The sequence below is a fragment of the Channa argus genome, chromosome 9 (assembly GCF_033026475.1).
Source record: "Channa argus isolate prfri chromosome 9, Channa argus male v1.0, whole genome shotgun sequence".
NCBI classification, from domain to species: domain Eukaryota; kingdom Metazoa; phylum Chordata; class Actinopteri; order Anabantiformes; family Channidae; genus Channa; species Channa argus.
In genome coordinates this window covers 25834104-25856538 of record NC_090205.1, presented here as the reverse complement: position 1 = coordinate 25856538, position 22435 = coordinate 25834104, and the positions used below count along the sequence as shown (strand labels likewise).

The window sequence follows — 22435 nt, the reverse complement described above, 5'->3', positions numbered from 1 at the left end:
GAAACAAGAATGAATGTGACTTTATTAAGCAAGACTCACACTACATTGTTGAGTGCTGAGCTTTACCTAAGGAAAGAGATTTTTACTATCAGTGCTAAAACATTAGCTGTGTCTTAAATTAGGGGCTGCATCCTTCTTGGTATGTAGGCCGTGAAGGCCAAATCGAGGAGACAATCTAGTCTTGGGCTGATTACCCATTTATCTCCTCGGCTGCTCCCAGATGGATATGGGCAGGTGAGTGTCTGAGGTAGTGGCTAGCTAATGTTATTAATATCATGTCACTTAATATGTTTGATGAAAACTTTACTATTTAAGCCCCTGCAAATGCAGACTATAAAGGATGCAGCCCCCAAATTAAACCAGAGCTAGTGGCAAGACCAAACATGAGGTGGTCTTCTGAGACATTTGTCCTAGACCAGAATTTACACTGAGAGCTGACCTACCTTTCTAACATCAGAGCTTTTGGGCTCAGTGGTCCAAGTTATGATACGCGATACAGCCAAGCGTGTCTCGCTGGAGTTGACAAAGTCCGTCGGGTCCATCTGTCTTGCCAGAGACTCGATGTACTTTAAAATGGCCACCTTTACCTAAAGAGTCACCAAACATTTAGTCACATGTCTGACTAAAAGTGTATCTCGATGCCAAGTCAAATTCATCTGGCCTTCAAGAAAAAAAACATCTTACATTTCTCATCTTACTTTACCTTGAGGTTTGGTGTCTGAGTCTGATCGACAATAAACCTCATCAGAATGTTGAACTGTTGGTCAAATGGGAAGGACTCTCTGCTCAGACAAAGCAAAGACAAGTTAACCTCTTCTTTAATTTCAGACTGTTACAGTTGCTCAAACACTACTGCACAAGCTGCAGTTGAGATTTCACGGCGTAGCCATCTTCAAAATATCACCCAATTACATATGTTTCTATCCCAGACTAATTGAAGAGTTAATTTCCCAGGTTAGGATTAGGTTAAATAGCCCCTGTATTTTAGCTGTGGCCAACAACCACGTCAAGCTTGTGTTTCAGACCTTGTGACATCCAGAGCCTTTTGGACTTTGGCCTGAACTGAGCCCAGCAAATCTGCCCCCATCTTCTTCAGCAGCTGGGTGAGGAGGACAAAAAGCCAATCCTGCAGATCCTCCCTGTGCACTGTGATAAAGTCCACAAGAGTCTCCAGGAACATGCTGAACACCTGAGAAGACGTGCACAGTGTTGCATACTTTAAAAAAACTATATCAAATTGCTCTTTGTAGTCAAACTTTGGTTAATGTTCATTTGTATAATAAAATGGACTGAAAACAAACTTACTCTCTGTTGTTTAAGACACAGCAAGGCAGACCATGCAACAAGAGAGACTATATTAGTATTTTTAATAGAGCTCAATCTTGTGTTATGGAAATATGTACAACCTCAATTCCAAACAAGTTGGGACGATGTGTAAAACCCAAATAAAAACCTAAATAAAAACATTTGCAATGTCTTGCAAATCTCATCAACCCGTATTTTATTCACAATAGAATATAATCAAAATATCGGAAGTACAAACTGAGAAATTTGATGGCAGCATCACGTTTTAAAACATTTGGAAGGGGGGCAACAAAAGGAAGGAAAAGTAATTGCTGCAAATGAAAAACAAATTAAGGAGCATTTGAAAACTAATAAGTTCATTTGGCAACATGTCAGTAACATGACTTGGTATAAAAGGAGCATTTCAGAGAGGCAGAGCCTGTCGAATGTAAAGATGGGGAGAGGTTCACCAATCTGCAACAAACTGAATCTAAAAACAAACAAACCAATTTCAAAAAGTCTTTGTGAACACAAAAGCCCACCATCTACAGTATATAATATCATCAAAAGATTCAGAACTGAATGATCATTGGGCCCTCAGGTGGTGTTGCATTAAAAAAAAAGACACTATTCTCTACTGGACATCACTGCATGGGCTCAGGAACATGTCCAAAAATCACTGAACACAGTTCATTGGACAATCTACAAATGTAAGCTGTATCATGCAAAGAAGAAGTGAGCACGATCCATAAATGTCGGTATGTTCTCTGGGCCAAAGCTCATTTAAAATGCTCTGAGGCAAAATGGAAAACTTTTCTGTGGTCAAATTAATCAAAATGTTACAACTGTTTTTGTAAACCATGGACGCTGTGACCTGCGGACTAAAGAGGAGAGGTACCATCCAGCTTGTTATCAGTGGACAGTTCAAAAGCCTGTATCTCTGATGGTATGGGTGTGCATTTGTAAGTAAGGTGTCGGCAGCTTAAACATCTGGAAAGGCTCCATCAATGCTGAAAAGTATATAGAGGTTTTAGAGCAACATATGCTCCCATCCAGACAACGTCTCTTTCAGGGAAAGCGTTGCATATTTCAGCGAGACAATGCTAAACCACATACTGCATCCATCACAACAGCATGGCTTCACAGGAGAAGAGTCCAGGTGCTGAACTGGCCTGCCTGCAGTCCAGACTGTTCACCAACAGAAAACATTTGGCACATCATTAAACAAAAAATCCAGGGACAAAGGCGAAGGACTGTTGAGCAGCTAGAATCTTGCATAGGACAAGAACGGCACAACATTCCTCTTCTAAACTCCAGCAAGTGGTGTCCTCACTTACCAAATTTTTACAGTTGATAAAAGAAGAGGGGGTGCTACACAAAATAAACATTGCAATGTTGCAACTTTTGTGAGATGTGTTGCGGCCATCAAATTCAAAATGAGCCAATATTTTCCATGAAGTGGTAAAATGTCTCAGTTTCAACATCTGATATGTTGTTTATGTTCTATTGTTTATAAAATATAAGTATTAGATTTGCAAGTCATTGCATTCTGTTTTTATTTAGGTTTTACACATTGTCCCAACTAGTTTGGAATTGGGGTTGTATTTACATTTACATTAAGTCAAACTGTAATGACTGATCTAGTTAGGAAAATGTATCTTCTGTACCTTGCTGTGTGGATCTGCAAACATCCTTGTGAAGATCTCACAGAGTCTCTTGAGCTCCACTCGACTGTAATGTGCAACAACAAAAAAAATATCAGTCCCTGACAAATGCTTATGCTGTCACTTCCTGATGATATTACGTTTTAACCTCCCTTTTTACTGTTAAACAGATGACACATAATTGTAGACCTAGGCAGAGACTTATGAGGCTAATCCCACCTCAGTATCCTTTGGCTCTTGAGAAGATTCTGCAGGCCCAGCAGACCCTCCTTCCTCTCTGACCAGTTGGAGCTTGCGCAGTGGTTCAGGACCTCTGCCACATCTTCTGTCTGGCGCAAGTAATGCGGGATGCCTCCATTTCGTGAGCTGTATGAGCGCTCTGAGCAGGCACTGGAGGCATCACTGTTTGCATCGTCGTCAGAGTATATTCCTGGGGATTCGTACCTCCGTCTCACAGGTTTCCTCTATGTGAAAAAAAAAAGCATGTGTAGGAAATGTAAATCACAATATGATGACTAAAAGTTAACCAAACTGCAGGATAAATAAATTCAGTCATGTGGAAGAATCTTTGAAACAAGGTTGCCAGTTGCATCAGGTAGCCATGCAGTTGTACATCTCTAGGTTTTGCACAAACTCAGTCATGGTACAGCATTGCTCAATAATAAAATCCAACTAATATTTGTTTTGTTTTTACACAAGCCAGTCAAGCAGAGCAACAAGTAAGAACATGTTTGAAAATGCAATGCAATGCACATGGAAAAAAATAGTAAATTATAATAAAATATATTGGACTTTTGCAAAAGAAACATCAATCATGAATGAAAATATATGATTTAATTTTAAATTTGATATCACAATGTGGAAAAAAAACATCTTTGCACACATTTGACATGTAATAGACATAAAAGCTCATTCTAAAAAATAAACAACGGGGAAGGGATTTGGGTTGAGGGGTGTCATGAGCCAACACAATGAGCAAGGCTGCAATACTTTTTGATCTTGATTAGTGCATGATGGTATGAATATACAAACAGTATGTAAAATGACCAACTACCTTATTCCTGGAGTCTCCTAATAGCTGAGAGGGTAACAAACAACCAGGAGGGAAAGAGGAGAGAGGGAAGGTTTAAAGATGGAGCAATGACCAACTGTGGTTCTTCTGGCTACACAAAACAATGCAAGACTAGATTTTTATTATTTGAACTCCGCACCATTTGATACGAGAATTTGTACATACCATCACTAAAGTTTAGGAAGACAAAATTAGTGTTCCTAAATTCTGTGTTCATTTATGCAAGCTTGTTAATACACATTGCATTTTTTTTAATTTAATGTAATTCTATTCCATTTTCAAAAATATGTTTACTACGTTTTCTGTGCCTAGTTTCCAGGATTAAATGATTAAATTTGCATTTGTGTTTGAAATCTATTTACTTTTTTGAAAGTGCTTGAGAACCTTGTCATCAGTGTATGTCATGCAAGGGAAGCAATAAAAACACTTGTAATGGTCAAAGTTGTACTATAATTTAAGAAGGGTTTATTGATAGTGAATTCCTGCATTTCGTCAAGTTTATCAAATACATTCCACACTAAAAGTTGCCGGTAGCTACTCAGCTGTCATAGCAGTGTTGCAAGCTAATTACGACAATACATAGACTGAGGACAATATGTAGATGACACGGAACTTCTAATTGAACTCTGAACTTAACAACTACAAAAATACAGATGCACAATCAACTATCAAACAACTACTTAAATAGCACACAAATGGTTCCTCAAAATTCAATACAAATTGAAACTTGTGACTAATGACTACTGCAATCTCAAAATAATTAAATTCCCTGAATAGAATCCCTTATAATTGTGCACATTTGAAAAATCATGCATCGTCTCTAGTACATCATTTGCAACTTTTCAAGGACTTCCCTAGTTGTAGCAGGTGTGCTTGAGATAGAACACATGACATACCTAAACTGGGGATACAAAAAAATTATGAAGGCACTGAATGGTCCTAGAGACACCGATGGAAGCATAGTTCAAAAGTTCAAAGGCTACACTACCCCGACGTGTCAGAAAAAGGAAACTATTAAGAGCTGCAACCAGATCTCTGAGGTGGCAGGTACAGAAAAATCCTCAAGTGTTTTCCTCAATCCTCAAGACCTGCAGCAAGATATGTTTGCAGGTTTCAGTTTGCACAGCAAAGTGCATAAACACCTAAGGTTTCCATACCAGATTAACAAGATGTAAAGTACTACTGACCCAAAAACACAAGGAAAGTCAGCTTCAATATGCTCAAAATCACCTAAATAAGCCACATAAATTTAAGGATTCCATTCTGTGGAGTGATGAAACAAAACTGGAACTTTTAAGGCCTGCAGCTCGTAGAAGGCACGATGGATTTGTTCAAGTATCAGGACATTCCAATAGGACAATGATTGCAAGCATATCTCAAAGTGCACCAAAGCATGGTTATAAATTAAGTCCTGGTAGATTCTAGAAAAGCCATCAATTGCAAAATCTTAGGTCGGATCTGAAGAAGGTGGTTGCAGCACACAAATCCAAGAATATTGTTGAACTAGAGGCCATTGCCCATGAGAAATGAACTAAGACGTCTCAGGAAAGCTGCCAGAAGCTGATGTCTCGCCATGCATCGCATTTGCAGCAGGTCATAACTGCAAAAGGGTGCTCTGCTGAGTACTAAAGAGGCTTTTCATGTAGAAGTTAAGAAATTCTGAGACTGCAATAGTCATTAAGTTGCATTTTGTGTTAACCTTGGAGGAAAAACTATTTTGGGAAAACATTATTGGTGTTGAGCTATTTGAATAGTCCTTGATTTGTTCCTTTCAAACAGCTGAAAGTTTGTAAATTTTGCTAACGCATCTCATTTTCGTTTTTAAAGGCCTCATGAAAACTAGTTTTGGTAGATTTTGAACTTAAGGAAAATTCATAAGAGACATTTTCTGTTTAAACATCGTATGCATTAAGCTTGAGCTTAATAAAACATTTGTGTCCACTGAATGCAAAAATTCCAAAGCAACTTACCAGAGCATCAGCAACTGCTGCTTCCACCTCAGTACCAGTGTTAAGAACCCTCATGGCATTGACTGATGCAGAGATTCTGGCTTGATGAATCAAACCATACCGATCTAGACAGGGAGTGGGGGAAAAAAGAAGGGTTATGGAAAAAAACAAAAACAAAAGATGGTGTCAACTGTACCACAAATAGTAGTTTTCTTTCACAGCATCAAGTGAAAGTTAACTCTGGATTTGTCTGATTGTAAAGCAATATAATACGGTACAATATAACTTGTACAAGACAAATACAGGAGAAAATAGGTATCCAACACCCAAAGGCAAAATGAAAAGAATAGTGTTAGAGAAAACCTTAACAGAAGATGACAAAAAGCACAGGCATTCATTTGCAGCTATACCGTTTCCCCAGGTGATTGCAACAATGATGCACAAAAGAGGGAAAAACACACACTATATGGTCCTATATGAAAACAGCAAAGGCACAATTCACAAAGTTCAAAGTCTGACAAAGCTAAATGAGAGCATACTTTATAGAACACCTATATGCAGACATAAAAAAGAAAGCTGCTCCTGGGCAATAACAAACAAAATACACTTTAAATACATATATAGTTCAACTACAAGCACACTTCACAAAAACGAAAAATAAAATAAAATACATAAACAATTCAAATCAAAGGCAATCAAAACTGCAAATGAAGATCCGATGACAAAATGAATCAATTTAAATGCAACAAATATCTAATTTATAAGGCACTGAAATGCAAAATGGGGATTGAGGGACAAGCTGATGAAATCATAATGTTTCTCTTGCCCTTTCTCTGCTTTCATGCCTTCTCCTCTTCTAAAATACTCAGGAAGGACAAAAAAAAATGGAATAATGGATGTTGCCGACAGTCACATCGATGTAGACAATCACAGAGGCGTGCAGTGCAATAAAGCCTCTAAAAAAACGTCATGTGGTAGAACAAAAAGCGTTTCTTAGAGCTTGGGAGGTCTGGGCATGCAGGTCACCTGACTGGCCATGAGGATCGGCTGTGGAGAGAGCACTGGTTGAACGTGAGTGACGTCGAGAGGCTGCAGGGGACAGGAGAGGTGGGCCACATCCGGACCACAGGGTTAGTGACACACAAACACACATAACAGGTGAAACACCAACCTCCAGTCATTTTCACATTGCTGTACTAACCATTGCACATCACTGTCTTTTTCACATTTTTATCTTTGAACTATAAATTCTTAATGGCTGGGTTAATATATATGACACTCAAAATTGTGATGGGGCTTACAGTAGTACAATGGCAATGGAAAACTCAGTTCTTGCCGGAGGAAAGGGACAGTTTTGAAGACCAGAGGGACTTTAACAAGTGCCAAATCAATCAATGAACACAAGTAATGATCACTTTTCTGTTTCTCTCTATGTCATCAACTAAGTTGTCAAACCTTGTCATGAAAACATTTATACTTAACACCACTTCATACTGTGAGAATACAGGTTTATATAAAAACAAACTTAAGAAAAGATTATACTTTGTCATCCATACCATCTTAAAAAATAAAACAAAAAATTTCTACATCCAAAAAGAAACAGTTAGTCCATGCACAGAAAGACAGAGGTAGAAGAGTCATAGCATACAACAAACAACACCAACAACAGACAATAGATGGGATGGAAGGCTGGTGTAAGCATCTGGTAAAGAATGTTTAGTTGGGACTCTCTGGGCTGGAGCAGCTATTAGCTCAGCAGTACTTACCTAGAGGAGTGAAGCCCCGAGCAGGGCTGGTGTCGCGGCTGCTCTCGCGACTGGTGTCGCGACTGCAACCTTGACTCATGCTGGGGCGGGGGATGCGGCTCCGGGCTAGCATGCGGTAGGGAAGAGCAGCAGGAAGAAGAGCTTTACCACACAGGCTGGCTGTCAGGACAATATGTTAGGTGGGAATGTCAGTTTACATTTATTGGAAGGACAGTGTGGGTGACATTTAGAGATGAGAAGAAGAAGAGGAATAGAGGTTGCAAGACAAGAACAAATGAAGAAGAAGAAGAAGAAGAAGAAGACGACAACAACTTTAATATACAAAGTCTTGCAGGCCTTGAGAGGGGCACCAGTGTAAAAGCTTGGAAGTGAATTAAGAAAAAACTGGTGACTCTGCTGTCCTCTGTAATGTTGATACCAAAATGGGGCTGATGTTAAGGTGAGGCTATGACAGCATTAGTGACAAAAATGCTTTTTCTCCTGAACACTGTTTTGGCCATCAAGTTTGTTGGTTAATTTGTTCTTTAGTTTATGACACACTTTGGATTTGAATACCACACTTTGGAATAACACATTTTGCCTTGACAAGGGTACTTTAACATTACTATGGGACTGTGAATAGCAACAACTTGTTAACTACTCAGCCAGCAGCCACTGAAAGATCTTGTTCAGAACTAAAGTTTCGAGATAAGTACAGGCAACTGACTGAGTGCTAGACCAAATTACTGATAAAGTCGTACTTGGGCTAAGTAAGTACATACGTATTCAGAGACAAAGAGAGATAAAGAATGGAGCGATAAAGAACACGTGAGCAGTGGAAGAGAAAACAACAATAAAAAAAAGAGTGCAGAGAGCTAGTGTGAGTGAACAAACAGCACACTACTAATAAAGGTTTAATCATTTTGATGTGCCAAAGAGCAACTAAAGCCTTTAACTGTTACTTCGTGACAAAGAGGGATCTAGAAGAGGGATAATACCAAATTGACTCATCAAGATGAATTAAAGCCACTTTACAAAATGCAACTAAAGCTAATGCTACCATGAGACTCAAAATCAATCCAGTCTCTTCCACCCAGCCATTCCTCCCACTCCCTCTGCTCTTCTAACACCTACTAAGCTCCTACAGTAAGTGCTCATGGCAGGTATTTGTCACAATCAAATTATAACATATGAGAAACTACAAAACTTAGTAATCATGCAGCAATCATTTGAATTCTCTCAATGGTTAGAAGGGTGAGACTCACTCAAAAGTCTGACTTCATGGCAGACATTGACAGCACCTCTCCACAATCAGGTAACTTATGGAACATATCTTAACCCAAACGAAAATGGAAAAACCTACATACCGCAGCATTCAGTTATGTTATAAACATAAGTAACAAAATTAACAGAAACAGTAAAACAACAGGAAATCATGTAAGGAATAAGATTCATTTTCCTTTGACTGCAAACAATTGAAACAAAACGAATAGATCTGAAATTCATCAGAGACATTTAACATCTCGAATTACTGAAATTCAATTTTATTGACATGAATCTTACAGGATATGAGATGTGAAGAAGGATCTACAAAAGTTAATGCCCAACGGTAGCACCTGATTAAACTAAAGGTTTTTCTTCACTGCATCCACATACCATAAAACAGAAACATCCCTGGTTGCAGTCAAGCTGGGGGCCTGTCAGTCTCTCGCTCTCTCGCTGGGTTTCCTGTTTCCTGCTTTTAAAAAACTCCCCTTACCAAACTTTTATTTTTAGAATCTGTGAGGAATGTTAAAGTTTCCTGATATTAAAAATGTAAATGCAGACGATGTTGTTTCTGCCAGCTTCACTGTCTGTGCAAATAAATAATAAGCTAACTAAACTGACTCCTAACTTTAAGGCAAGTGGCAGCTCAGCTTCCCTTTACAAAGACATATTTGTCTGAGTACAAGACATATGAACGTTTTTTGTTAATCAGAAAGTTGGACAGGAAAGTCAAGCTAGACTTGTTTCCAAATATATGCCGTACCAACTTTTGCCACTGTGGTAGGTTTTCTTCAACCTTGTTTTAAGGAGAAAGACTTGTGAGAGTTGTGCCAAAGTCCTGGCCTTACCGAGACCCATTCGGCTAGGGCTAGTCTCGCGGCTGCATCCCTGACTGCGAGGGATCCTGCTGCGCTTGTCAGCTGGTGTTGAGGAAGCCGACGCCGTGGCTCGAGGGATCCGGCCATAGCTACTGTGCCCGAGCAGTTTGCCTGGCGAACTGGAGCGACTGCCAGCTGTTGGGAGACAAGACAGACAAATACAAAAAACATATGGATTGTAGCAAAATGATATTCAGAAGAGACAGGCTGGGAAGGACAACCTCAAAACCGAAAACTTGTGTCAGTAGATCCAACACTTACGCAACATCAAAAGGCAACATTAAAACAAATCTTCTATTTCTATTAGCTCTGTCAGTTATCTTTGGCATGTATTAGTTATTTTGACGGTGAAAAAATTACTATTTTGGTGACAACACAGAAATACCTAATGTAAAAGAAACACAGAGTGAGGGGCTGGACACACTTTGTACTGTGGGAAGACATACACCATGGCACTATTCACAAGTGGCAACAATCAACAGTGAGAACAAAATAAAAAATGTCTGACTGTAGACATTTCCAACTCCAAACTGTTTTTTAAGCTGTTGGAGGGAGAGGGGGAGCAACCACAAATAAAAATATGAAGTAATGAGTGAAGCATGCTTCTACCGTGTACTGTAATATGTAGAGAAAGAATGACGAAGGCTGAAACAAGGGGAAAACGTGCAAAACTCTGTGTGCTAGGAGAACAGTGCTAAGACATGAGGTTGCCTGGCTTGTGGCTGGATGAAGCTAAGGCCTTACCACTGATGGGATTGGCTGATCTGGATCCTGGGCGATGGAAGCAATATGCAGCACAAGGTGGAGATTGAAAACGGTCAAAATGAGACAGAAGAGGATTATGTCTATTGTTTTTGGCCAGCATGCGTTCTGCACGACTGTGAACACGTTAAGTGTGAACTGGTCATTTACAGATATTAAGAATGCAGTCAAATCCAAAAGAATTTCGACTAAGACACATTTTTATCATTTTGGCTCTGTACAAATTTATATGTTCTTCAAATTAGACTGTCAGCATTAGTAGATATTACAACCATTTATTTATACACTCATTGGCAGCTTCATTATGGTAGATACACCTGTACAATCTAATGCAATCCAGTACAGTAGCTCTGCTATGAATCCTGCTTTTACAAGGCTATAATTTCTCACTTTAAGGTTGAAAATGGTTATAATTCTGCGATGGGTTTATTGTTGAGGTCATAATGGGTGGAGTCTTACGGGAGTGCATTATATTCGGAAATGGTTCTATAGTTTTCATTCATTAGGGGGACCAAAACAGAACCATCTCTACGACTTAAAAAAAGATCAGTAAACATAGAAGTCATGGCAGAGCTGTATTGGATTTCATTAGTTTATAGCTAATGAAGTGGCAGAAACAGAAACACACTTATGAGAGGGATCGTTGAAAAGAATGCACAGATGAGCTCTGGAACATGAAAAAGCTGGAAAACCAACTGGGACAGATTAAAGAATTCCTTGGTGAAGAGAAATTATTTTGTTACTTTGCCAAATTAAGGAAGTACAAAAGAGTTTAGAGAAGGAAAGAACTGCTCATATCCTGAAACACACCATCTCATCTCTGAAGCATTGCAGAGGCAGTGGTATGGGGTGTATATGTATGTTTGGGAGGTGTTTAGAGTAAAGCTGTTTGCTTGATTTATCCCAATTCTTAAAAGCTCATTGGATGGTACCACACAATGCAGATGGACAATGACCTAAAAAGCATACTGTTCTTTAAAAGCAAAACAAAACCTTTTTCTAAAGGAAAAGAAAAGAAATGTTCTTCTAGGTATTTACTTGACCTGAATCCAACAGAACTGCATTTTACTTGAAGGCCAAAGTGATGATAACACCCCCAAAACCAGCAGCAACTGAAAAATCTGGTGAGGTCTGTGGGTTCCAGACCTGAAGCAGTAATTTACTGACAATGAATTAAAACAAAAACTGGATATTTAATACATATAAAACGTTTAAACCCAAAAGTAAACATTTGAAACGCACTATGGTGGTGTACAGAACCAAAAAGATTCAAACTGTATTACTGTCCAAATACTGATGGAGCTGACTTTATGGAGAGAGCAAAACATACACACATAAACTTAAAACACAAGCACCTACGTATTTTGCATGCACGTTGGCATAGTGACACACAAATACATAAGATTTGTGAATGACTGCAGTGTTTTTGAGATGCTGTAGTGCATAAAATACATCAGACACACATACAGAAGAAATAGTGAGTATGATCCTCAAAGCCAATGAGGACAAAGATGTTGCCTGAGAGCTTTATATGTGCTAATGCTAAATTTTCATAATGTGCTTGAACATATTCTGACTTTTTTCTTTCCACTTAATCTCACTGTGTGTGACCATGTGTGAGGTGTGTATACATACGCTGGGACTGGGAGACCACTTTGGCTCGGCTACGCCCTCTATTGTCCACCACTGAGGTACTGGCCCCTCCCACGCTGCCTGAGCTTTGTCTCCGGGTACGAATGCGACCTGGACCAAAGAGGAAAGTGCAAGACGGGAGCAGAGAAGAAGAGGCAGAGTGGTTTTTAATTCACTCAAATTACTTGCACATTTTTATCCCAACCTAGGACAGAAATGCTGGGGAAGAAAACATCTAGGGAGACACAATGAGGAAGACCCAGAAGAGAGGATAGAGCCCCTCTGAAACATGAAGGGGAAAACACACAAACCTGGGCCATTGGTATTTGCAAATAATTCTGAACATTTATTTTAAGGTGATTTCAACCCTTGCAGCCCCAGTTAATACTAGTGCCAGCTTAGAAATAAACTGAAGAAAAGCACAGAAGTTGAAAGGCAACCTCACTGATTTTCTACTTGCTTTCCATTAATGGCATAAAGCTTCCATCTGAATTTGCTACATGAGAAAACATCTCAGGTTCTAGCTGAAAAACTTTTGTTCGTTCAATTGATGTCATCTTGCTACACATATAGTCATAGTTAACCTGCTCTTCCACACCTCGTCCAAATGACATCATCTGAACTCCTGGAAATGAAAAACCTCTCCAGTTTATGTCATCTGGAAGATGAACAACAAAGAGCAGAGAGCTATTTTAATGTAGCGAAAGCTGAGAAACGTTTAAAAACACTTTTATACATGTATCATGTAGTCCTGAGACAGCAAAAAGCTAAAAACTGACCTTTAAAAGACTTCTGTAGTTCTAAAACAAGTACATGAAATATTGGCAAAACATTTTGACCCAGGTTTGGAGAAAAACACACAAACAATAGATATCATAAACTGGAACTTGCAGAATACTCTCACATTTTGGATTCATTTACACCTTCAGATTAAACACTGAAAAGGAAAACATTCTATACTGGAGGCTTAGCCATTAAAAACACACTGTCAGCTTTGTATTAGCCATCTTGATTCAAACCAACCTGCAAACCAGGAGATTTGCTTTAGGTTGAAGAAAAATGCAAACTTTTCTAACGTGGTTTTTAAGACACTGATCAAAACCCTTTCACCAAATTGAGAGTAATGTCTAGTAAGTCTATAACATTACAGAATATAGCATGTGAAGGAACTAAATATGCACACATGACCTTAAAATATATTTCTTAACACAAGCCAACACGCACTTGTGAGAAATGACGTCATTACGTAGTAAGGAAAAAGCTCTTTTTCGCAAAGGACCATCATAAAATCTAAGTTGTAACAATAATGATCAGCAAGTCTGCTTGGGGCTAAGTGCCATCTCAGACAGAACAGGTACTGTAGCTTGTTAGACAACCTGCCAGAAGTAGTCTGGACAATGTTGGCTGCCATAGCAGAAATTACCCATTGAGGTTAAAAAGTAAGATCTATTAAGGTGTGAAAAGTTTTACTCTGAGGTTACACTGTGTGAAATGATGTTCTAACCAAATTGTTACGATTTGCCTTCTTGTGCAAACATACATATAATCGTGTACAGAGTTTAATTTCGACTGACTCCTTACATTTTTACCAAAAATAAAACTGCAACTGAATAACTGACTCACTTAAGGTGAGGGTGGCTTACTAACCTTAAATATCCTGTGTATGAAAGCCAAAGTAATACTGTAAAACAAATGACATTCTATGCCAAATGATGTACACAATAGTACAGTCCAAGAGTTTGACCAGCTTTATTGAACTGAAGTAAATACATGGTTGCCATTTAGTTCATAGAGCCTTTCAGTGCACTGTCCTTTACAGTGGCACAGCTGACAAGGAAAGAATAAAAGAAAGAAAATTCTATCAAAGAACAGCAGCTGTACAATGCTGCAGTAGGAAAGAGTGAGGTCAGATTTGATCACGGTGTAACAGTAACAGAACTAATGGATACGGAGGTTTTGGTTACAGTCAAAGGGGGAAATCCATGCAGACAGTCCATGCAAAAGTTCCACATATATGACGACCGCTTGGGCAGGATCAAGAGTGGGAAAGAGGGTACAGATGGAGAGATAAATGACGTACACGTGTAGGCTAGGAGACCTGACAAAAAAAAGAGACACTCATACTGTACAGCCACACTTTCTTGCATTCACACACAGACACATAAGTCTTACCATCACTTTTACCAGGAGTGCCATCTTTTGGGCATTTAAGAAAGGCGGTGCAGCAGCGAGTGGGAGGAGAGGTATAGAGGAAGACATTAGTATCAATTGAAGCAGGAACAGGAGTGAGAGTGTGAGCAGGGGCCTCATCATCATTGGTAATGGCCATTATTGAGCTGTGGGGGCTCATTAGATGAGAAAAAGCGAAGGACAGAAGTTTGTGCGTGGGAAAAAGACCAAAGTAAATTTCATGTATAGGCAGCATCTCCCATTGTCTTCAATGTTAGTGACAGGCTCCTTAAAAAGTGTTTTTCTTTGCACCAGTTTGCCTTTACGCTTCATCACATTTGAGATTTGTCAAATGTGACAGTGTAGGTTTTAAACTGTTCCTGCTGACAGAACAGTCTAATGACAACCTCAGTAGTCATTAATTATCGCAGTAAGGTCCATAAAAGCCAGTGACTAGAGCAGAAAATGTTTTAATACTTCCTGATGACAGGGGACAGAAAAATCACTTGACTAAGCCAATGAGTAAGAATTTTGTTAGCTGAGATTTTTGAAAATACTGTAGATAGTGGCTCATTCCTGCATATCCTGCAGTAATACTGTGTTTGTTCTGGGGGTTTCTATCTTCTTCCACATGAGTGGAAGTGCTTTTTTTGCACTGTAGTATAGATTACAGAAAATGCTCTTTCTAAACAACAGAGTAATGCTGCAATACAGAGGTGTTTTTTTTTTTCCAGACTTTAGCAGGTTCGAATGAGGTGAATGATGAATTACCTAAGGAGGCGTAGGATCCCGGGGGAAGTGCAGCAGCAGAGCTAAACGGTGAGGAGGCAGGAACGGTGGAAAGACGTGACTTGGCGCTGGAGGCAGCGTTAACATCAATGTCACTACGGGAACGCTGGAGGGAACCGGGCGTAGTAGGCACCCTCGTGCTCAGCAGCTTACCTGGAATAGGATAGAGATAAAACATTAAAGCTACTTCAGTGCCTGATAAATTGCATAAATCTACTTTTCAACCAAAGTGCAAGACCAGTGCTGCCAACTTAGTGACACTGTTGTTAGATTTTGCAACTATTAAAATGTCACTTTTTGAAAAGTACAGTAGTTACATGACACAATGAAAGGATGCAAATTAGTGTGTGATGTCTGGTGAGTTGGGGAATTCTAGTGACTTTTCCAGGGTTTCTCAGCTCCATCGAAAATAGTTGGCAACCATGTGCAAACAAAGCTTTTGTGCCCACTACCACCACACTGTACAACCCAACTTCACAGCAGAAGCCAGTTGAGATGCTCCTAATATATTAGATTTGTTATTTCTGGATATGCACTGTACATATTGAAAATGATGCGCACATTTACATCTGTAATCACAAAAATAAAATAAATACATTTAATATGTAGAATGTTTCCTCTGGTTTCTGTGGCTTTCTCTCAAAGTCCAAAAACATGCATGTTAGGTTCATGTCATATTCTTTTGGTCATTATTACTTTAAATAATTTTTGTTTTACCTCTTACGAGGTTTTCTGGTATTGGTGTAATATTATTTTTCCAGTAGTAAATTATTTAATCTTTTCCACTCACCTACATTTTACCAAAGAACAAACTAGAAAGAGAATTAGAAAGTAGCTTACTCCTTGTTATGCTCCCTCCAATGACACTTTTCACAGACAAAGGACGGCTAAAAAAGAGAAGACACTTTTTAGATTCAAGTTGTATTGTATTTCAGAATTTAAAACAATTATTGTAACATGGAATCATTTATGTAAAATGTATTAGAGAGCACTATAAATAAAATTATTAATAGTTAATAGTTATTGACATAATTATTGATTAATAGACTTTATATGATATATTCTTTTAAAGGTGCACTCTGGCATGGTCCTCTGGCTGCTGTCCATTGACAATAATTACTAGATTTCTAATAATTAAAGTCAATAAGTTTGACCAGATGCATTAGTTTTCATCCAGCAGCAAATAGGGACCAAAGATTGGTTCCCTAGACCACACAACATGTAAAGGTGGATGCACTGACAGGAAGTTAATCTATAATAATAAGCATTAATTGAAATAATATATATCCTATTGAGAATTTATATCTGAAACGTAACTTCTAACTAAAGCCGTCGGATGTATGTAGTGGAGCAAAAAACATAAAATGGAAATTGTCCAGTAAAGTACACGTATCTCAAAATTGTACTCATGTTTAGGATTTTTGTACATAAACTCAATTATTCAGCACCTCTGTCCAAAGCCTCGAAAACAAAAAACCAAACAAGGAAAAATAGATAGAACAAAGGGAATAGTGATGGGATCCTAATAGGAAAGACTGAGGCAAAAAGACAAAGAAGGGCGTCGTAGTTCTTACTTTAGACTCTCCTGGGAAGACGAAGAAGAACGGTCAGACTGGGGGAGAGACACAATACTGTCAGAGCTCTTTAGGTGAGACTGGAGGGCCTTCTGATAGGTGGACTCCAGTGCTTGGAACAGATGCTCTGCCTCCCGGCTGTAGTGACCATGAAATCCCCAATAGCACCTATTAGTAAAGACAAGGACGAGCAGAAGATGAGATGAAGTCTGATTTTACAACTAAGCCAGGGTAAAAATACCAACACGGTTTTTCAAAACAAAGTTCATCAACACACTAAAACTTTGTTCGAACTCCTGAACACTTACTTTCGTGCGATGGATCTGGCCTCAGAGTCAGCATCGTGTATGCCTTTCTTGATGGTCTCAGTTAAAACAGTCACATGTCTGGGATAATAAGGGAACATGGTGATGGTTAACTTATAGGAAAATTACCTCTGTCAGTTAAACCTGAAAATGCTCAAGAACAAAATATCGCTTTCTCCTTTTCTCTTTGTTCCAGTTTTATCCCTCTGGTGGTCCACAAGGTATGTGGCCACCCACAAGCTTTTTCACATGCTTTTTAAAGTCTCTGCCGTGGTTGTCATGGTTTCAGAGATGGAAAGTTGTCTTATCACTAGGGTGCTGATGATGACATCTCTCTCAGGACTCATCAATTTAATGGGCCTCATCAGTGGTGCACCCAGCCAGCGCTCAACTAACTCAAATGTTAGCGAACTCAATCATCATGTGAGAGGAGGGAGGAGAAGAAGCAGTGTTGCCTCCACTACAGCTCAACATCCACACAACATATAACTAAACTTTCTAAGTACACACACACACACACACTTACCACTATATACATTTTAAAGATATTTGCCAAGTATAGGGATCAACAGATTCCTTCTACTCAAAGAGATGCAGCATACCTTTCCAGTGTATTAGTGTGCCACTCTTGTAACATGAGGTCTAAGAATTCGTAGCAGCGTCTGAAACGGAAAGAAAGTAGTAGAAAACAAAGTGTGTAAAATACTGCACAATCTATGCTAGAGATGTTCCATGTGATTTGAAATGATCCTCTATTTTTTTATTTATTGGATCCATAAAGCATAGTGGAGCTATCACTTTTAGAAGTCGTCCAGTTATGGTTTCATTCATCTACCAGTAATTTAACTTTATAAATTTATATTTTTGAAGAAGAAGCTCCTGAGAAATGCAATATGTTAGATTGCGTGGATTAAGTATAATGATATGATACGATCTGATTTGATACAAGTTTATTAATAATTTTCACAGGATTTTATTTTGAATTACAGGGACAGCAACAATGCTATTATTTCAGTGTTTCAAATAAATAATTTAATAAACATTTACTGTAGGTAAATATAAGTACTGATCCAGATGCGGATCAGCAGACATCCAATATTAAAGAACTCAGATTGAATTGGGTCCAAAACAAAAAAAGAAACAAAAAAAAAGCATCAATACATCCCATGTGCACTAAAAAGCGTTTATTGTAATTACAGTATCAATGAATCATGTAGCTTTTTGCAGAATAGATACGGTAAAAAACAGATACCCTCTTACCGTCTGACTGCCACTGATTTGGAGGTGCAGTTACTAGTGATGATGGGGATGAGACGTGGGTAGTGTGTGTGCTAAATGAGAATGAAAAAAATAATAGTTTCATTATTTCTTCTTATAGTTATCTCCTATGATGTGGTGTGTTGGTATTACAGTTGCGTGTAAATTAGATCTCTTACCCTGAGGATGAGGCGGATGGCAGCAACTCCAGACGTGGCCATGACTTTGGCAGTGTTGGGCACAAGGTTGAGGAGTGTGGGCATGGCACTCTCTGCTCCATGATCGAACTTGGTACCCAGAAGTGATGATAAATATCTGCCAGAGGCATGAAATTTAAGCATAGGTATATCTTCATACACTAGCAGTGTTTTATAACTCAAACAGGGTTGTAATCGTCTGGAAAACTGAAGAAAAACCGAATGTCTGATATGATCTATCTACAAAGCTCCCATTTATTCATAAACCTACTGATCTTTCAGTGCATCTCTGTTATGTTCCACCTCATCAGGATTGTATTAAAATTTCGATGAGAGATGTTTTTAGGCCGAAAGCATGAAGCTCATTTCATACCCATGCACGACTCATTTTCATTAGCTTAAGTATGTGGAAAGAAAATATTTTAGCATGTTATTTTCCTAATGCAGTATAATCAGTTACAGATTCCAGTTAATATCACTGCTGATAATCATAGCAGCGTTACGCTACAGCGTCTGGGCAGAGAAACAAACACTGATCCATTAACAAAAACGGAATTATTCTTTAATCACAAATAATTACTACGATATTAGATTTAATCATCATCATCACCATGTTTACCTGTGTTTTAGTGTTTTTGTATTAATCAATAAACAAACACACTCATATGCTCCAATTCAGATGATAAAATACCCAATAATTAATATAGATAAACTAATCTGTAAACAGTAGCGGTGCAGCACATGAGACTTGAGCATTGCAAGCACAGAACAGAGGAGCCTACAGGAAGTCAATGGACCAAAAAACACCCTACCGTTCAAAACTGTTAGAAAACAACAAATGTAACCAATGGCTAAGGTATTCTTTTAGGAATATCAGTGGGATCATGAAAATGTTCTTCTAGAAAGCAAAAAAAACAGAAAAACAGTCCGTAAATACTGTAGGCTAAGACTGTTTTTACTATTTCTTTGTTTTGTAGAGCCTCAAGTTGAGTTCCTTGGTTCTACTCACATAAAACATGCCATGAAAACCTTAGAACAAAGCACAGAGAGGACAGCCAATGTACAAGTAGCACTGCAAGTTCTGTGTTTGTGTGAGAGGAGGAGAAAGCGCAAGATCAAGGACAGCAGATACACAAACTGTTAGCAAAGCAGTCGGCAGCAATTTTCACACCACAGACGATTTATAAGTAATTCGAGTTGAAAATATGTGTAGTAATACATAAGGTACAACAACATTACAGGTTGTGCATGTGTGCTCACTTCTGCTGCACTAATTTGCTAAACTGAACAGTCAATCAGATTGGTCTCACTCACAGACAGGCAGATGCCAACCAACACCAACTCCAGACGTTGAACTGGCCAAAAAAGCACCAATGGTACAGGCCCAACCACAAAACGTAGGCCAATAGATACTCTCCGACAGCCCGATGTCGGCCAACAGCCAAACAGTCCCCTAAAGTGCCTCCAATGTGCATGTGAATAGACAATCCCTATGGACACAAACCCAGGTCTCACGCTAGGTTCACACGAGACTCTACATGCTGCACATGCTAGCTTACTGTGTAGAACCAATCTACACAACCACTCCATTAAACCTATCCAGAGCTGCTGCAAACATTCGATAACCTAACACAGTGGCAGCAAGAAAATAGAAAAATACCGACACAGACTATACACTGAGCTATCAAATATAATCGTCAGTATCCAACAATACACATGTGGTCTCTGCTTAACTCCATCTTAAACGCCCTTTAGTGTGATATGTCCCAACATTTTTTTTTTTAAATCTTTCAAGCACAGAGCACCCTCTTGAAATCAGGGTCTTACCCCAGTGTGATGCAGGCCTCTCGGACCACCTGGGAGCGCAGGTCTTTAGCTGACAGTTTAAACGGAGCCTCCAGGAGACGCAGCTGCTGAGGAAAACCCTCATAGTCAGCAGCCCCAGCCAACATGAGTGAACGTACCTTTTTCAGCTGGAGGGAGAGAAAGAAAGAAAGAAGAAAAGGAGGCTGACACAAATGCATATTTTTGTATATTATCACTGAATATATGCTGTACCTTATGTGCATGTGTGAGAGAGTAATAATTTGATTTCTGAGATGTACCGCTACCACTCTGTGCTCCCAGTCGTGCTTGTCATCAGACAGCACTTCTCTGATCTTTGTCATCTGCTCCTCTAGCTCTCTGTTAGAGTAGATCTGTACATACAAAGACATTAAGAAAGAAATAACAGTGTATCATCAGTACTTATGCATGCTAAGGTTTCACAGATTCTGATTTCCTTTGTCCTGAATTTTATAATTTGTAATTACAAGAGTCAAAGTCAGCGATGCTAGCAGCTCTTTGAGGCTGTATTGGTGCTTTGAGCCAAACACTACTGTCAGTACGCTAACATGCTTATCATGCATTGTAGTTCAAGTACATTATTCACTGTGTTCACCATCAAGTGTTAGCATACTAACATGTTCAAAGTACAACTGAGGCTGATCAAAAAACTTTATGACCTTTTGACACTTACTTGTTCTCTGCATGTGCACTTTTCGCTTGTGGGTTTTATACGTTTTCTAGCGTGGGTTTATTTAGTTAAAGTGTTTCATCGATGTTTAGTATTCGTTATTTTCCGGGTACCATTGTTTTAGTTGTCGTTGGGTCATTGCACCCCCCCAAACAGATATTACCATCCCTAGTGCCATGCTGCTAGAGTCTCAAAAAAACTAGACAACTACCACAAGTCTTAGTGAAAAACATATCCAGTAGAAGACTATGAAATATTTGAGAGTGACAACCAGCATACCTGGACTGAGGGTACGTCTTCAAAGGCTTTGATGAAATCCTCTTCATCAACAGCACCAGCTCCTGCTTCTTTGCCTTTTAGAAATTACATTGTACAAGAAATTCAACCACACTTTAAAAAAAAAATGTAATACAACTTTTAAAATCTAAAACATAATTTCAGCATCTCATTCTTTACTTCTATAAATAAACTATATCACAGGCTGGACCCCTCCCTCACCTGTAGCCTTAGCTGTGTTGGCTGAACTGGGTCTTCGGACAGAGCTCATCACAGCCCTTCTGCCACTAGGGGGTGCTTTAGATGACGATGAGGAGGTGGACCGGCCTCCATCCACAGAATCCTCATCCTCAAAGTTCTTATCTGCAAAAACAGAGGAAGGAAATAGAAATACATTTTTCATTTAAACCAGACAAAATGCTCAAGGAGTTATTCTTTTTGTTGGATATTAAAGATATTATTTCCCTTAAGGATCAATAAGTCATAATTTACTAATCACCTGCCCTTAAAGGTGAATGTTTTTTGTGGTCAGTATAGGACCAGTGGATAAGTGCATCATCATTCCTTTCTCATTAATCCGCCTACTGTGGGACATGACTCATCTCTGCATTCTGTGACCTCTGCCTACCTCATGGGAAGATTGCAACGCAACTCGTCTGTCAGGTCAGGTACTTGTCTCCATTCAACCTTTTCTATCTATCCATCTAACTTTAATCTGGTTTGGCAGCCATGCATGTATATGTGGCTCCCTGTCACCTGCTCAACACGGCCAATCACACGAGGGATTAGCCTGAGGCTGATGTGATGGTGCTGGCGAAGGCGTGGTGAAATGAGTGTTTGCAGCTTAGATCATTGTTGATTTCCGAGAAATACAACTGATAGATTAAAAAAAAAAAATTCTAAACTTATTTATCAAAAACAATACTTGACAAGTACAAATCTCCAGATTGCATTATTTTATATGTGTAAAAACAATATCATGCAATAATCAGGCTTATACACAAAAAACAGCTCCCTAAATGTTTCTGCTGCAAGGATTACTGCCATGACACTGCATTTGTGACAGAAAAAACAGTGGAAGACAGAGGGGAAAGGCAACAG

At 39.0% G+C, this 22435-nt stretch overlaps 1 protein-coding gene across 47 annotated transcripts in view; it reads right to left on the bottom strand.

The window, feature by feature from the left end:
- The window catches only part of clasp1a (cytoplasmic linker associated protein 1a), a 79214-nt gene that overhangs the window by 12574 nt on the left and 44205 nt on the right, over nt 1-22435 (bottom strand). For 10 of the 47 annotated variants that reach the window (XM_067516628.1, XM_067516596.1, XM_067516590.1 and 7 more), the window contains 24 exons: nt 21557-21697; nt 21338-21411; nt 20649-20741; nt 20371-20516; nt 18526-18661; nt 18350-18420; nt 17692-17751; nt 17093-17170; nt 16785-16952; nt 16051-16097; nt 15193-15363; nt 14425-14448; nt 12256-12363; nt 10603-10629; nt 9829-9993; nt 7736-7894; nt 6996-7058; nt 5991-6094; nt 4003-4026; nt 3168-3412; nt 2952-3015; nt 1026-1189; nt 704-782; nt 444-587 (listed from right to left, as the gene is read on the bottom strand). In XM_067516628.1, the coding sequence (XP_067372729.1) occupies nt 444-587; nt 704-782; nt 1026-1189; nt 2952-3015; nt 3168-3412; nt 4003-4026; nt 5991-6094; nt 6996-7058; nt 7736-7894; nt 9829-9993; nt 10603-10629; nt 12256-12363; nt 14425-14448; nt 15193-15363; nt 16051-16097; nt 16785-16952; nt 17093-17170; nt 17692-17751; nt 18350-18420; nt 18526-18661; nt 20371-20516; nt 20649-20741; nt 21338-21411; nt 21557-21697 (2555 nt within the window). The remainder of the gene's footprint in view (nt 1-443; nt 588-703; nt 783-1025; nt 1190-2951; nt 3016-3167; nt 3413-4002; nt 4027-5990; nt 6095-6995; nt 7059-7735; nt 7895-9828; nt 9994-10602; nt 10630-12255; nt 12364-14424; nt 14449-15192; nt 15364-16050; nt 16098-16784; nt 16953-17092; nt 17171-17691; nt 17752-18349; nt 18421-18525; nt 18662-20370; nt 20517-20648; nt 20742-21337; nt 21412-21556; nt 21698-22435) is intronic. The other 37 variants (XM_067516598.1, XM_067516637.1, XM_067516621.1 and 34 more) reach the window with 22 other exon arrangements.